Source organism: Plenodomus lingam (assembly GCF_022343315.1).
Source record: "Plenodomus lingam strain CAN1 chromosome Unknown contig_13, whole genome shotgun sequence".
Lineage (NCBI taxonomy): Eukaryota > Fungi > Ascomycota > Dothideomycetes > Pleosporales > Leptosphaeriaceae > Plenodomus > Plenodomus lingam.
In genome coordinates, this window is record NW_027093931.1 from 832061 (window position 1) to 849475 (window position 17415).

At 38.3% G+C, this 17415-nt stretch overlaps 3 protein-coding genes across 3 annotated transcripts; 1 reads left to right on the plus strand and 2 right to left on the minus strand.

The window, feature by feature from the left end:
- Positions 1 to 10948: 10948 nt before the first annotated feature.
- On the minus strand, positions 10949 to 12645 carry IAQ61_001876 (uncharacterized protein). The gene is made up of 6 exons (XM_066095300.1): positions 11984 to 12645; positions 11798 to 11928; positions 11692 to 11721; positions 11522 to 11638; positions 11249 to 11429; positions 10949 to 11190 (listed from the first exon to the last, which is right to left on the minus strand). Exons 1-6 carry the CDS (start codon positions 12192 to 12194, stop codon positions 11057 to 11059), a joined length of 804 nt encoding a protein of 267 aa, XP_065954784.1. The 5' UTR covers positions 12195 to 12645; the 3' UTR covers positions 10949 to 11056.
- Positions 12646 to 13158: 513 nt separating this feature from the next.
- Positions 13159 to 13663, minus strand: IAQ61_001877 (uncharacterized protein; the record flags this gene model as incomplete). Its single annotated transcript, XM_066095301.1, has 2 exons — positions 13159 to 13539; positions 13613 to 13663. 2 exons carry the CDS (start codon positions 13661 to 13663, stop codon positions 13159 to 13161), a joined length of 432 nt encoding a protein of 143 aa, XP_065954785.1.
- A 168-nt stretch (positions 13664 to 13831) lies between these two features.
- Positions 13832 to 17246, plus strand: IAQ61_001878 (uncharacterized protein; the record flags this gene model as incomplete). The annotated part of the gene is made up of 8 exons (XM_066095302.1): positions 13832 to 14396; positions 14453 to 14587; positions 14635 to 14717; positions 14770 to 14873; positions 14927 to 15211; positions 15260 to 15353; positions 15400 to 15441; positions 15495 to 17246. The coding sequence occupies 8 exons, from the start codon at positions 13832 to 13834 to the stop codon at positions 17244 to 17246; spliced, it is 3060 nt and encodes a 1019-aa protein (XP_065954786.1).
- Positions 17247 to 17415: the final 169 nt, after the last annotated feature.

Here is a 17415-nt window from a genome sequence, read left to right on the forward strand (position 1 = left end):
GAAAGTTAGGCTAATAGATCAGCCGCTAACAAATACGCTAGCAAGAACTTTTGAAAGCCACCTCCGTACAAGAACTGCCGACATGTGGAGGCCATGGTAAATTATGATTAATGTTTATGCGCCGGCTTCCTGATCAGACAGTAAGATGACGAATGTGTGAGGTCTCGAACTGGACGGATTGAGGTTATAAGGCTGTCCGCCGCCTCGTTCCAAGACGCCCCGACGCGTTTGGGAAACTTGCGCGACTGAACTGCACCGCACCCTCTCACTCCCTTACAACATTCTAACAATCTTTCTGATTCCCGACGTCTCCGACCGCAACACGTACGACATTGCGAACTTGATGCAGGCTGAATCCTACGCCTCTTCTAAGGTACTGACCCCCATGAAGCTTATGCTGCTGGGCATCGATGCGGTACAGGCAGTTCCAGAGCCTCCCTAGGAAATTATCCGCCGAACAGACCAGGTCTTCTGGAGCCGTCGGCCCCGATTTCTGGCACATGAGTGGATTCGAATAATGTCACGAGAAAAGGGCCGATTACGGATCGTGCAATTTGTTTACAAGCGGCACTACGGTAAAAAATTGTTTACTGTAGAATAGTACGCTAGGGGTTTACTATATAGGTGTAAACTAACCTTGTGTATACCTATAAATAGGTTTAAAGTAGTAGTTTACTTTTTTATAGTATAAACATAGTGTGGTTTACTATAGACCTATTAGTAGAGTAAATAAAGTGGTTTATAATAGACCTATTAGTAGAGTATATAAAGTAGTTTATAAAAGATAAAATATAAGTGTTAGGTGTAGTAATAATAGTATTAGATTTTTTTTAGTATCCTTATATAAACTACTAGTATGTTGTTGCCTGTCCTGTCCCTAGGCCTAACCCGCCTAATTAACAGCCTATACCCGCCTAATTAATAGCCTATACCCGCCTAATTAACAGCCTATACCTGCCTAATTAATAGCCTATACCCGCCTAATTAACAGGCCTAAAACCGCCTAATTATTAGCCTATACCCGCGTAATAATTAGCCTATACCTGCGTAATTGTAAGGCTATCTACTGCGTACCTTACTTATTTTTAGAAAACTGCAGTATAATGTAAATTAAATAGGTATACAAGTAGTATAACTACGCAGTAATTAGTGTAAGTTAGTACGTCTAATAATAGTCTAGCGTAACATATAGATAATATACTTACCTAATAAATGCTAGTATATTATATAGTAATAGTGTTAGTATAAAGAGCCTAGTACTATAAAGCTAGATATAGACCTATTATCTTACTTAACTATAGGTAGTTAGTCTTAGACTATCTGCGTTTATTAATAATATATAGCTTATTACTAGGTTAAAGTTAAGCGCTGTATCTATAGTAAACTATAGCTACTCCTATAAGGTTAACAATTGTTGTTGTTTAAATCTATTTAATGCTATTATTATCTTCTATTATCCTCTAAGGTTAGGCTAGTTAGCCTATAGTAGCAGCAGGTTATATCTATTGCTATTAAAGTACTCCTGCCTATTTAGAGTTATTAGCTAGATCTTAAAATAGGTGTATTACTGTCCTAAAGGAGAGCTAAATATAGTTATTATAATTGTTTCTAGCAGCGTAATATATAATAAACGCAGTGCTCTAGGGGTAGTTACTATCTTTATAATTCCCTAAAACCCTAATAGTACACCTATTTAGAAGTATATAATAGTTATATATAACTATATCCTAGGCGTGTGTCTATATAGCATGCACTATAGTTATAATTATAGTATAAGTGTTATCTAGGATACGTCCCTAGTGCGTATTTATGCTACTATAAGACTTAGATTTTAGATAGTACTCTTATAGCTAAGTTATAATTATATTTTTATTAATATTATACTCTATACTAAGCCTAAGCTATCACGCGTAGATAATACGCTTATATACTAGCATATTCTACTCTAAACTAATATACTTCTAGGAAGGAGAAGTTGCTATCTTCTTAATATAACTAATAAGTCTCTTTAAAGACTATTAGGTATAGTATATAGGTAGTCTAAAATCCCTAGTATTAGATATAAGGTAGAGTAGGTAATAGATCTAAATAGAGCAAGATAGTAACTAGTCTACTTTACTATAGTAGTAGAGTAACTTATACTAGTGAATAAAATTCTCTACTAATAGTTCTAACTTGTTAATCTAGTTAATAGTAAACTCCCTCTAGCTTATACAGAAGAGTAGTTTATAGTAGCGTAGGAAGTTATTAGCATATTCCTTCTAAAGATAGACCTGTATAGCTAGCGCTCTATAAGTAAGTATAAAAGTCTACTATTTAAATAAAGTCTATATCTTATATATTATAGTGCTTTATAGGGTAGTACTAACTTAGGTTAGTACTAAGGAATAAGACTTGTAAAGACCTTTATTAATTAAAGCCTAATTAGCGTTAGTAACAAGCCATAGTATAGTCTTGTTGTTAAATTTGTCCCCTTTCTAGAGTTAGAATAAGGCTTTAGGTATGTTATAGGATATTACGTGTATAACGTTAATAGGAAAGCTATAAGGAAAGTGTATAGTAGGGAGGTCTAATAGGATAGAGTAGTAGTTAATACTAGTATCTTAGCGTAAGGTAGTATATCTAGAGGCTAGTATATTAGTCTATTATTTATATATATCTTTAATAGTAGTAGCTAAATTATTGTGTATAACTAGGTAAAGGGTATCTCTATTTAGGAAAGAGTATTTGCTAGTTCTCCCCTTAGTTCCTTTGTGCAGGTATAGGCAGTAACTCCTTTTTAATATACTAGGCTATTTTGTTTCTATAATCTCTACTATAGCTAGCCTATCTCTAGTTATTAGTATAAGGTAGGCGTAAAGGATAAATTCTTCCTAAGTATCTACGTTGTATATATAAACTCTAACTATAAGTTAGCGTAATTCCTCTACTATTAGGTGTAGCTAAGTGTCTGTAAATTTTTTGTTAAAAGTACTAGGTATAATAGTAGTAACAAGTATATTACAGTCTTAATCCTAAATAGATAGGTAAAGGTTTAAGATATATAGCACTACTAGTATAATGCTTTATTATTTCTTAGGGTTCTTTACTATACCTACTACGTCTAATATAAGTTATAAAGCTAGATCCCTAGGGTCTTAGAAGTATCCTTTCCTACTATATTCTTAAAACTAGTCCCTATTATACACGTCTTAGTATAAAGTATATTTACTAGTAGAGTTAAAAGTTACTTAATACGCTTTTAATTATTATAACTAATAACTATTATTATACTAGATATATAGTTATAGAAGTATAGGGATATATTACTATTAATATTTAGATTTGCCTTTCTTATTATACTAAGCTCTACTATAGGATAGGCACGTATAAGTAGTATTAAGGTCGCTAGTAAAGGCTACGCACCTATTAGTATAATAATTAATAGATAGAGGAGTTATAGTATCCTAGAATAAGGTATATAGTGTATGCTACCCCTAGTAGATAGTATTACTAATATTAATATTATAGCATTTCTTTAAAGTTTGTTATATCTTTTAGAACTTCTTACGTAGAGTACCTATAAATACAGCGTATATATTAAGAGAGGTAGTGTAAAGTTATTAAACACGCTCTATTTACTTATAATATAGTATATATCCTATTTGCTATTGTATATCCCCTAAAAAGTCCTCTAGGTATAGAACCTCTTTATCCTTGTCTGTAAGTTACATGTTATTATTATAGTTATCTATTAGGTCTACACTATTGCTAGCAGAATTACTAGTAGAATTACTAGTAGAATCGCGGGAAGAATTAATATTAAGTACTTCTTGTATGTTATTAAGGTGTAATAGTTAACTAGTAGGGCGGCTAGTAGTCTATAGTATAGCGGCATCTTTAGTAGTAGTAAAGGGAATATTTTATTTATAGTACCTTTGCTAGTATTGTATATACTACTTTTAATTTACCTTATAGCATGCACCTTAGTATAGAGTAAGATAATAATAATACTAGAACTTGTTCTATTAACTAGATATTTATAGGCAAGGGGCAGTGATTACCTACTATATACTATCTATAACAGTTTCTACGTTAATATAGCACTTAGGGATATAGATAGTAGATATATAAATATAGATAGTAGTGTCTAATCTAAACTATAGTGTGTTCCTTTAATAAGCTATAATATAATTATGCTAGTCTTCTAGTATAATAGCTTAGTAGCGTAAACTTACTATTTTGCTATGCTAGATAATATAAATATTAGTAAGCTATATACGTATTAGTAGAGTTATAAAGTTTTATATTTATTATAGTTACTATAATAAACGTATTAGTATAGAAAGTAGACTTTATATTATCTTCTTTTATACTATATAGGTATTCTACTTTATATATCTATATATTCTACTATAAGTAGATGTACTAGATATAGTTTATCTTACTATAAGTTAGATCTAATCTTACCTACTACTTAAAATAATACTATTAAAGATGTAGTATACAACTGCGATCGCGATAGTTAAGACTACTAGAATAACTATCTAAACTGCACCTAATTAAGGAAACTCGCTAAGCTTATAAGCTAACTCTTCTAATAAGATAAACTATGCTATAGTGACTTTTTATAACTATCTTGCAATAACTAAACCTCTAACCTTATTATTACTATTAGACTTCTATAATAGGATATTTAAGTGTGTGGATATATAATTGCTTAGAAGACTAATAACTATTCTAGAGTATAGCGTAACACTATACTCTGCGCCTATATTCTATTCTACTTAGGAGATTTTGCGTTAAAATATATTAGTTCTAGGATAGATAATTAACTTTAATAGATTGTTAACTTAAATACTTAGGACTATTACCTTAAAAATAGTGTAGAGAAGCACACTAGTCTACGTCTATTACATATCCTATTAGATTGTAAAGAGTGTTATAGCTATATTATAGAACCTATAATATTAAATTAATTAGTTTAGAATAGCTCTTTCCTTAACCTAATTAGATCCTAGAGTTGTATTTACTAAGATTATATTTATAAGGATAGGCTAGAGTAACTTAGATAGTATATTATCTATATAAATAGTACTATAATATTAATACTAATATATATCTAATTTAAAAACCTCTAAGTCTAATCCTACATGCTGTAGTAATATTATAGTAGTTAGGGAGCTTACTTTACCTTTACTACATAATCTACCTTATAGAACTCTACTATTAAGTAGCAACTTAGCGTATCCCTCTATAACCTTAACACCCCTATCCCCTTGTCTACTTTATTAATCCCTCCTATTACCTTCTTTGTATAGCTTCTTCTTCCCCTCTTGCGTTAAAGCTACTTATTAACTACGCTAATTAAAGTTACTTATTAGCTATATAGTCCTAAAGTTACTAAAACTCTAATAGAACTAAGTCTCCCTCTTTTAAAAGTAAATAGATAGTTTGCTAAATTATAGTTAGGTACGCTACCTGCGTAGGCGTATATGCGAAGCTACTTATTAACTATGCTAATTAAAGTTGCTTATTAGCTATATAGTCCTAAAGTCTCTAAATCCTTAATAGAACTAAGTCTCCCTTATTTAAATATAAATAGATAGTTTACTTACTTATATATAGGTACGTTGCCTGCGCAGGCGTATATATAAAGCCGCTCCTTAATTACACTAAATTAAGTTGCTTATTAACTATACAGAACTATACACGCTATCTATATTACTAAAACTAAGTCTCCCTTATTTAAAAGTAAATAGATAATTTACTAAGTTATAGTTAGGTATATTGCCTGCGCAGGCGTAAATCTAAAGCTGCTCCTTAACTACGCTAAATTAAGCCACTTGTTATCTGCGTAGTCCTATAGTTTTCACTTATCTTAGTAGAACTAAGTCTTACCTTATTTAAACGTAAGTAGATAGATTGCTAATTTATATATTAGGTACGTCGCCTACACAGGCGTAAATCTAGAGCTACTTACTAGAGTGCTATAAAAGCTACTTAATAGAGTGCTAAAATACCTAGTTTAGATAAACTCGCAGTCTAACTACGTTATTAATTAGTACAACTCTATTAAAGGCTATAGTAGTTATATCTTTAGATAAGTAATTAATCCTACTATAGACTTTAATATATTAATAACTCACAAGTCTACCTAGCGCTCCTAATACTATTAACTTTATCTTTAGTAGATAGATAGTTACCTATCTAATAACATATCTATAGTTTTGTACTAGCTATTCTTATCCCTATAGTATTCCCTTAATATTATTTTATTAAGTTAGTTAGTGTTAAAGAGATTAAGATATACTAGACACTAGCTAGGTTGTAGTAGCGTAAGGACACTATACTAGGCGTAGTACTAGTTATTAAAACTAGCTTAGGTCTACCTAATAAGTAGTTATAGTAATACACGCGTCTCTCTATCTTTATGTTGCTTAGGGAGACGTCCCTATTAAGTGCTTGCGCTTAAGGTAATAAGGTAGTACCTTCTCTATATTATTATTCTATTAATATTATTAAGATAGGTAGCACCTCTAAGTTAATAAATGCTGTAATAAGAGTTATTATAGTTAGTAGTAGTTGCACTTAGCACTATCTAATAAGCTCCTAGAGCCTATAGTTTATATAATAGATAAGTAGTAGGTTAGTATACACCTATACTTCCTAAGGATCTATAGTCTCTATAGAGGATAGTTAGACCTAAGCTAAACTTAATACTTTACTTAACTAGTTATTTAATAGATTTTAAATTAGTAATCTTAGCTAGAATTAGGACTAGTAGTTAGTAGTTGCTACTATAGTAAGGCTAAGGATTGTAACCTTTAGGCTTCTAAATAATAGTATAACTAGCGCTAGTGTTATGCCCCTATAGGAGCTAAGGAGTTATACCTATCCTTAACAAGGCTAATAGGTAGTGTTAGTAGTAGTAGTATGTAGTCTTTTAGTTTATTAAGGGCGCAGTAGTTTATAATTATAAGTATATAGGTAGGTATATTAATAAATAGTTAATTATACTAGTGCGCTAGTTGCACTTATAACTAGCAGGCGGAGTTAGTTAGAGTTAAAGTAGAGTAGCCTCTCTTTAGTAGTAGTCCTAGACTGTAGGACTAATTATTTAGGTCTGCTAACTATAGGTTGTCTACCTATCTTTAGTATTACTTAGTATAGATTAGACTATCGCAGGCGTGGTAGGGCCTAGACTACCTAAACTTAATCTCTATATAGTATTAGGGGACAACCTTATATTCTTAATTACTTATAGTCTTTCTTTCCTTTAGAGTATTTAGCAATATTTACTTGCTAGTAGTAGAGGTTCTCTTTACCTAGCTATCTCTTAAGACTTTATAATAGAGATATAATTAAAGGGGTTTCTTACTATAGATAAGTATAAGCTAGTAAATTAGGGGCGTTAGACACTATTTATAGTAGCCTTTTTAAGCGTTATAGAGACTCTTTTAACCTCTTTCTAATAGAGGTAGGACTAGCTTAGGCTACTCCTAGATAATCTGCTCTACTTAAATCCTTGCTTAGTATTAGTTTCTCCTCCTTATGCCTTAGTTAGCCTTGTAGACTAAGGATATTCTAAGAAAGGTTTCTAGGCTACTATAAGACTGTATCGCTACTATTCTATATAAAAGAAAGCTAGTCTAACTAGTGTAGTCTAGGTAAGATAGCCTATTAATAGTATAGTTAGCTTGTTACTATCTACTATTAAAGGGCTTTATACTATAAGATATACTATCTAAGATATAAACTTGCTATATTATAATAGATGCGCAGTTCTCTACAGGATACTATATAGAAGGGTAATCTATTTCTCCTTATATAGGTTATCTAGTTACTACTAGATTTATCTATATAAGAAGGAGTAATTCTTTAATTATATAATATACTTATTTAACACGTCCTATTGCGTTGCGCTTACACGTAATATATCTATTATAAGTTTATTAACACTAAATTAAATAAAAGCTTCTATAAAGATAATCTTAACCTTAACAGCGTACTATTAAAGATAAAGAGCCTCTTCTTCTATAACTAGGCTTTCTATAGTAGGGACTACTATATCTTATAGTAGTTAACTAATATATATAATAGCCCTATTTTCTATCCTAAGCTAATATATATTAGTTCTATACCTAGCCTAGGAAAATATATTAACGTGTAATGTATAGTTAATAGGGTATCTAAAGGATAGATTACCCTACTTTTAGAATACTATAGTATAGTAGATAGGTTATTACCCCTAAATTTAGCAACTCGCGATATTATCCTCTTAAATAGTGTTATAGTCGCTGTGTTAATCTACGTTAATTCCTAGTCTAGCATAACTTATATACTAATCTAGGTTATATAATAACTGCGTTTTAGTAAATATAAACTACGTGTAGCTAATATAGGTTAGTAAGAGTGTATTCCTAGATATTTATATCTTACTCTATTAATATAACTGTTATACTCTAGTATATAGAGGAGTAGGTGAATAAAAGGATATAGCATAAATCTACGTAAGCTAATATAACTTGTTAGCGTTAGTTATAATAAGTAATAATACTATAATTATAGTAATATATATAAATCTATATAATAATAATCTAGTGTACTCTAAATTAATTCTTAACCCCTTACATACGTACGTAATATAACACGTTAGCACACCCTCTCTATACTTCTATTATACTAATATAGCATAACTATAGTATAATAACTTATTATTTAATAACTATATTATAGAAGTATATTAGTACAAAGATATAGCTAAAGATAATATATTATAAGTAATAGCAATAATACTAGTGCGCGTTATAATATAACAAGTGCACAAGTTATATATAATAATATACCCTTTCTATCTATAATAATATATTTGTAATATATTAGCTTTACTTATAACCTTATCTACTATAAACACCGCCTTTGTTCCTAACACTATCCTGCAGTTAATTTAGGATTTAAGATCCTATTTACACAAAATACTAGAACTGTATAGTGTCTGCCTGTGGCTAAAATTAGTAAGCAATAATCTAATTGCAGTGTAGGTAGTAATATATACACCTAAAGTGTTTGCCCTATAGATCTATATATTTATAGTTAGTAAGAAAGGTATTAATAACCTTAATAAGTGTATCTGCAAGGCTATAGATATATACTTTAATATAATCTAAGACTAACTATTTAGCTATATTTCTAACTCTAAGTAGACTAATATATAGGATACTATCCTTACTAAGTATCTATTTTTTAGATATTTTAATAGAGTATAGGCATTAAAATAGCTTGTATAGTAGACCTAGATATATAGGAATAAGAACTAATACTCTAAACTAAAATATAAGTATATTATCTACCTCTTTAAATACACTAATCTTACTATTATAAAGGAGCTATTATGCATAATTATGCTATGCTAGGCGATAGTATTACTACCCTAATTACTTGAACGTTCGCTATCCTATAAGGCCCTAGCCTAGGGAGGTCTATTATATGCAGAGGTCTATGTAGATACTAGTAGCTAATATCTAACTTTATTTATAGCAGTTTAGGTATATACTATAACTATATAGTAGCCTAGTTAGGATTCTATAGCAACGCTCCCTAATATTTAAACTAAGACTTATTATAGGCTATAAGTAAGCTAGTATTACCCTATCCTATTAAATATATATAAAGATAACGTCTACCCTAAACTAAATACACTAGTAGTATTACTAGCTTTAAAGACTAGGGTGCCTAGGATAGTAATAGTAGCGTTTTTAGGGGTTAGCATCCTAACCTAATAGTTAGTGTGCCCCTAGCTAGCGGTGTTAGATTATAATAAGTACTAGTACGGCTAGATATAAGACTATAAAAGTGAACCTATTTATATAGTATACTAGCCTAACTAAATAATTCTACTCTAGATACTTATAAAAACACGCCTATAGAAGATAACTATAATACACTACTAGACACGTAATAACGCTAACCTTATACTATTATAGACTCTCTAATAGAGACTTTAGATTCTACTCTACTAATATAGACTTGCAAGAATACACGCGTTAGGAATGTAAAGGCTAGGCGTAACTATATAACTAAAGCTAAGGCTAAAGATAATAGTAATAAGAGAAATACTTCTAGAGTGCAAGGCCTAAAATTATAGTAGTCTCTAATACAAACTAGAGCATCTATTATAGATGCCCCTTATATAGATAGTAGTAGTATAGGAGAGCTAAATAATAGTAATAGTAATAATAGCGTCTAGGTTTATAGATAATTATAATATAAGAGGGTTCTAACTATATAAGTTAAATAATATATATATATAATATTAGTATATATAAATAATATAATATAATATTACTATATATCCTATACTACACAAGCTTACTATATTATACTACCCCTTTACTACTATATATAATATAGTATATATAATAATATATACACATGCCTAACTTTAAACTAATATACTACTAAAGAAACCTATAATATATATAGTATAAGTAACTAACTTGCCCTAGAATATTTATAACGTGGAGTATAATCTTTAGTAATACTACTACACTATAATATAGGAGTGTTGTTGTAATAGGCGCCTTTATAGAACTTACTAACCTATTATTATAGGATATTTTAGATTGTAATTTTATATACTAGGTATACTACCTAGTCTCTTAGTTATTATTACAGTGTACCTAGGTAGTAGTATACTACACGCCTATACTACCTAGGTATCTACTAGTACTACTTCCTGTATAGTAACCCTACTAAATTATGCCTACTACGTGCCCTCTATCTACACTAAATTTTCCCCCTAGGTACTATATATCTGTCTACTATATAACCTATAATTAGGTATATTATATAAACTATGTTTAAATAGACGCTAAAGTTAATATATATAATACTAATAATATATAAACTAAAAAGTAGTTTACCTTTATAGAATATATAGTATAGTAAACCCTATTTAGGTTTACTTCTCGTACTTAAACTACTTTGTGGTCTACTTTAGATAAATATGGCTACTGTAAACCGGTTTTGTACCGTAGTGCGGTCTACCTTGCCTCGTCTACTCTATAGGAACGGATCAGCAATGTCGGAATTCTGCCTGGCGCTTCTCGAGGAACGCAGCGATTCCCTCCTGGCAATCTGCAAGCGAAAAACTGTTGTAATACAAAGCCCGCTCAATCTCTAATCCCGTGCTCAAGGTCGTCGTTTCCGCTGTCCGCATCAGTCAACGATGTTCAGGATGAACAGGGACGGTTGGTTAGGGGCTCACCTGTTTCGACGGCTTTCTTCGCCAGGCCAATTGCTGGCGCGGAGAAGGATGCAATTTTCTGCGCCACCTGTAGAGCCTCGTCGACGACGTCTTGTGTTGCCGAAACGACACGATTAATCACTCCCAAACGTTCCATCTCGTTCGCGCTTGCTGGTGCGCCGGTTAAAATCATCTCCATAGCCTGGTCAGACGTCAGGACTCAGTAGGTCGGTTTGCCCGGCGCAATTACTACACCAAGACATGGAATATTAACAATACGAGTGGGTTACGCACCTTGTGCTTTCCGATGGTTTTGGTCAGTCGCTGTGTTCCACCCATGCCAGGGATTGTTCCCAGTTTGATCTCAGGAAAACCAAATTGGGCATCTGCTGAAGCAAAGATGATATCACACTACTAGGGTCATTATACAGCAACTTCGAAATACGTGATAGGGAATTGCTTACCATCAAAGCAACCTCAAACCCCCCGCCAAACTGGATTCGGATTGTCAGCCTGATCCGCACCTCGGACGAGTCCTGCTCTATGCTCGGAAACCCTCTGATCACTCACCGCATACTTCCGAACCGCCGCAATGATTGGCTTTTTGAAGCTTGAAAAAGCAGCTTCGAGATCTTCAAGCCAGCCGATGCGCGTGGCCTCTGCCGTACCCAACTTCGCTAGGTCGCTTAGATCTGCACCAGCTAAGCCTCCATGTTAGTCTCGACCCCATGCTCGATCCAATGAACATCGGCATACCACAAAACGGAAAAGTACCCGAGCTACAAAGCACCACGGCACGCACTGTTGGAGAGCTGTTCAATGTCTGCAGGGCCCCTGCCAACTCAACGATCAGATCATGGGACAACGCGTTGCGCTTTGATGGCCGGTTGAGTTCCACCACTGCCACGCCTGCCTCTTTGCGAGAGACGACTATTGAAGGTGCTCCTTGCTTCGCCGATTCTTCCATGACAGCGTTCTGATGATCTAGAGACTGAATTGGTTCTTGTCGTCGAGGCTCTGGCACCGCAAAAGGTGTATGGTCGATGAGATGTGAATATATGAAAAAACAACGACTACAAGTGTCGTACGGTACAGCAAGCTACTGGTTCATTAGCATCGCCGAGCCACTATATGTGTAAGCTCTTGCAAAGCAACGGCACCATTTCGGCACGCGAATTGTCGCCCTTGGCGCACCTCGACCTTCACATTCAAGTACGGAGGACTACTCCGTAACAAACTACCCCGCAATATACAGTTTATTCAGACCCTGGACTCGGTAGGTGAAACGTTCCTGGACATCTCGCTGTTTCTGGCGCTTGCTCTGGAAGCCATTACCAGGGCTATTGCATTTACATGAACGTGACGAAACACGTTGACAAAGCCACTTGCGTGTCAAGTATACCTTATACGGGTTCCAGAGTCCCAGAGTCGTAGTAAATGTGGTACGAGATGTTGTCGAGACATAGTTTCTTTGGCAGGTGACTAGATCTCGCTTGTGATCTGTCAGATAAGAAGATGGGGCCGTTGACCGTTCACAGGTTTGCCCGAGTCAATGCCAGATAGCGGGATGGCGCCATTCCTTCACCACTCCTTGGCTTACAATATCGGAGACTTGCTGCCTTCTGGTTTTGTGGCTTTGGAGCCGTGATAATTTACGATTGATATATCGAATTTGGGTGTAATTCCCTCTTCCGGATATTACGCCACGAGAGGCTAAACCTTCCAAACTGTTGCACTTAAAATCTTGGCACTACTTACAGGCGGGCCTACCGGGTATCTATGCTCGATTACTGTACGGTACACGACTGCTATGTGTTGCCCATTACCAATCACATGCGGAACGGCCTACTGGTTCTCCGAAGAATCCCAGGATATGGTCGGGGATAGTCCAGGCTTGTTCAGTCTATGAATCGCGCTAACAGGCTGTGATACTAGACCGGATTCAGGTCGCCAGAATCACGATGCCGTACCGGTACCTGCGCAATAAAGACTAGGTGTAACCTTGAAAGCAACTGTACGCGAACTACCTTCACATGCACCCCAGGAACCGGATGTCTCGCAGCCGCACGTTCTGCGCAGCGTGTTACGATGGTGTCCTCATTAAAATCCCTGAGCATTCGTGGCGTCAACCGCTGGAGCAATATTGGCCAAGAGCTGATGAATCTCTTGTGAATGACTATGGTACTTTCTCTGTTGTCTTGCGATCGGCTATGCACACCCATCGCCCCCGAATGAGAACCGAGACGGCTCGTTTCACCCTTGAGACCACTATGATCAGCCAATGGATGTTGCTCATGCGAATCGCGAATGTTCTGCAACAGCGTCGGAACTCAATCCTTTACGGGCAGGTTCTGAAGATGGGAAGTTATGCAGGCATCTTCCTACCTTGATCACGTCCGGAGCATCGTCCTCCAATAGTCGAACAGCTATGGCCATACCTCTACGCCTAAGATTGATTACGCGGCAGCACCCGTTGTTTGAAGACCCCTACTCTGGTATAAAGGCATGTAATGCGTTGTGGCCTGAGTATTGAAGTTATATAGAGTCAGGCGTGTGCGCATATCTCTCCTAAAGCACAGCTAGACATCATCCACAATCTTCACAATGGCTGTCCTCAAAAATTCCCGGCCGGCGAATGCAGATTCGGTCAATAACAGCCTCCTCAGTCAGTTTGGAACCGGCCCAATACTTCCAGTACCTCACCATGTTGTCCACGAGGCTTTCGAGAGCATTGTCGACACCTATCCTGCTGCAATTGCTGCCAAATTTGGGGATGCCACAATCACATATCGTCAATTGGATATTGCGGCCAACCGCCTCGCTCATGTTCTGATCGACTCTGGATTGAAACCAAGGCAGCGGGTCTGCCTGGTTGTGCAACGCTCCTTTGAGATGCTCACTGGCATCCTGGCTATCTTGAAGGCAGGATGTCAGTACGTGCCCATCGACGGCGGCGTTGCTTCGGAACAGGCAATGAGGCACATCTTCAGAGACACGGACGCTCGATACATTCTTTGTCTACCGCGATTCTCAGACAAGGTCCGAGAATGTGCCGGGGGGAACGCCATCATACTTGCTCTCGATGGCGATACAGGCGCAGATGCCCGCACAGAGAGACCGAGAGTCACAGTTACAGCAAGAGATGGTGCATATGCCATTTATACTTCAGGTGAGAACACGCCATGTATAAAAGTGCACCTAGGACACTGCTAATTTGCATCACAGGAAGTACGGGAATGCCCAAAGGAGTTGACGTTTCTCATGGAAACGTCACCAATGCTCTTACCCTGGAACCGGCGAAACTTGGAATCAGGGTTGGTTCAAAAGTGGCGCAAGTGCTGAGCATCGCCTTCGACATGGGTTAGTGTGTTCGTCTAACGGCAGGAAACAAAGCTTATGATCATCAGGTGCTTGGGAAATTCTCGGCTGTATTATGAACGGCGGAACTTTATACCTCAGGGGATCTGATTGGCGGGCTACGCTACGAGAGGTAAAATGTTTGTTTGACGATTTAATACGCTACTTGACTAACCAATGCCAAGGTCGACACTTTCATCTCAACACCATCCATTCTATCCAAGTACACGCGGTCAGATTTGCCCAATCTGCGTACTATTGTCACTGGTGGAGAGCCATGTCCTCAAGTGTATGCAGAAATGTTAACGTGCCTTTAATGACTCGATTCTAACCTTCTGATAGACTAGCCGATGAGTGGGCGCAAGGTACTTGCTACTATAACATTTGCGGCCCGACGGAAATTACCATTCTCAATTCAGCCCACCGACACGTCTCCGGCAGGTCTATCTCGATTGGACGACCTCTACCGAACACAACATGCTACATTCTAGATGAAAACGAACAGCTTGTGCCGTTTGGCGAAAAAGGTGTGATGTGGGTTGGTGGTGCGGGCGTCACACGTGGCTACATTAACTTGCCTGAATTGACATCACAACGATACAAAAAAGACAAATTCGCCAATGATGGGTCAGCGTTCTCATTTCAATGCACAGACTAGTACTAACAAACGGCCAGCTCCATAATGTTCAACACTGGCGACATTGTGCGCTGGAGGGAGGATGGCTCACTGGAGACCTTTGGCCGTATGGACGATCAGGTCAAGATCAAGGTAAATGCAAGTGCCGAAAGCTTGAAACGTAGGCTAACACTAGCAGGGCTTCCGCGTGGAGCTGGATGGCGTTTCTGCGGTCATCGAGGTACTATCTGGCTCGAACTTCTCCAGCTTTGCGGCCAGACTGACAAAATTTAGAAATTCCCGGGCATCACACGTGCTGCGGCTATGGTTGTCGATGCAGATCTGCATGGGTTCTATACTGCGGAAACGCTCATTGATGAGCAGGACGTGGAAACCTTTGCTCAGCAACATCTGCCCTATTACTCTGTGCCAAAATATTGGCATTTTGCTCCCGCTATCCCGCTGACGCCAAACGGTAAAGTCGACAAGAAAGCTCTCAGGGAATTGGCCCTCAGGGACTTGTCTACAACGGACAGTAGAGCGGATTCAGGTGCACAAGTCGACATGACAGTGCCCAACCTACCAGCGCCCCCACAGGCACATCAACCGAAGATGAGTGCATGGCCATTGACTGGAGACCCTGAGAAGGGACATCTCAGCGAGTTGGGTAAACCTGTGGAGGTGGTTGTATCTTCTCGATCATCCAGCGTCGACGAGGTTCCTGATACACTGCCGCCAAAGCGCGGCATGCACGGTCAACGATGGGTTCGCCACCGACTCTTCATCTTGTATCGCCGCTTCTTCTCTATTGTGCTGCTTGCAAATATTGCAGTAGCATGCTACATCCTCTATCGAAGGGTCAAGCAGGCTAGATATGTCCTTGCGAACATGGCCACGGCCACGGCCGCCAACCTATGCATGGCAGTGCTTATGCGCTCCGAGCCAGTCATTAACATGCTCTTCACCATCTTCTGTTCGGTACCCACAAGCTTCCCGCTCGCCATCCGGCGCCACTGTGCGAGGATTTTCCACATTGGCGGTATACACAGCGCCTGTGCGATTGCGGCCACCATGTGGTTCATCATCTTCACGGTCGGTGCAAGTCTGGAGTTTGGAAAGCCCATCCAGGAGCGATGCATCAGCCTTGCACCCGTCATCCTGTCCTATCTGATCGCAGTCGTCCTCGTCGTCATATGCTCGCTGTCGCATCCCACGATCCGTGTCAAGTACCACAACCTCTGGGAAACCACACATCGCTTTGGCGGCTGGACCGCCCTCATCCTCCTCTGGGTCCAAACCTTCCTGGCAACCAAGGACCTCAACCCCAACATCCCAGCCTCCAAAGCCTACCTCCACTCCCCACCCATCTGGCTCATCACCGTCGCCACCATGGCCATCATCTTCCCCTGGCTCCACCTCCGCAAAGTCCCCGTCCGCTCCCAAGTCCTCTCCAACCACGCCGTCCGCCTCTGGTTCGACTACACCACGCCCACCGTCGGCACCTCTGTCCGCCTCGCCTCGCGCCCCCTCATCGACTGGCACGGCTTCGCCACAATCACCAACCAAGGCCCCTCCGCCACCGGCTTCTCCCTCATCGTCAGCCGCGCCGGCGACTTCACCGGCCACACAATCGAGACAGCACCAACACACATCTGGGTACGCGGCATCCCCGCCTGCGGCGTCCTCCGCATCGCCCCGCTCTTCCGCTCCGTCGTCCTCGTCGCCACCGGCTCCGGCATCGGTCCCTGTCTCGCCGTGATCCTCGCCCAAAAGGTGCCCTGCCGCATCCTCTGGACGGCGCCCCACCCGGAACAAACGTTTGGCCAGGAGATTGTCGACGCTGTCCGCAGCACCGATCCAAAGGCCGTCATTCACAACACCAGGACCCAGGGCAAGCCGGATATGAGTCGGATTGCCTATCGCTTGTTCAAGGAGAGTGGGGCCGAGGCGGTGTGTATCATTAGTAATAAGAAGTTTACGACAAAGGTGGTGTATGATATGGAGGCTAGGGGTATTCCGGCCTATGGGGCGATTTTCGATTCGTAGGGTTCGGGATGGGGGTGGATGGGGGAGTTTTATATGTGGAGCGTGGAGTGTGGAGTTTGGTGTATGTGGATATGGAGGGGATCTCCTTTTAGCATTTTTTCAGACTGTTTTCTATATCCACACTGTTCTTTCTTGTCAGACTACTATCCCCATTCCCACACTCTTCCTT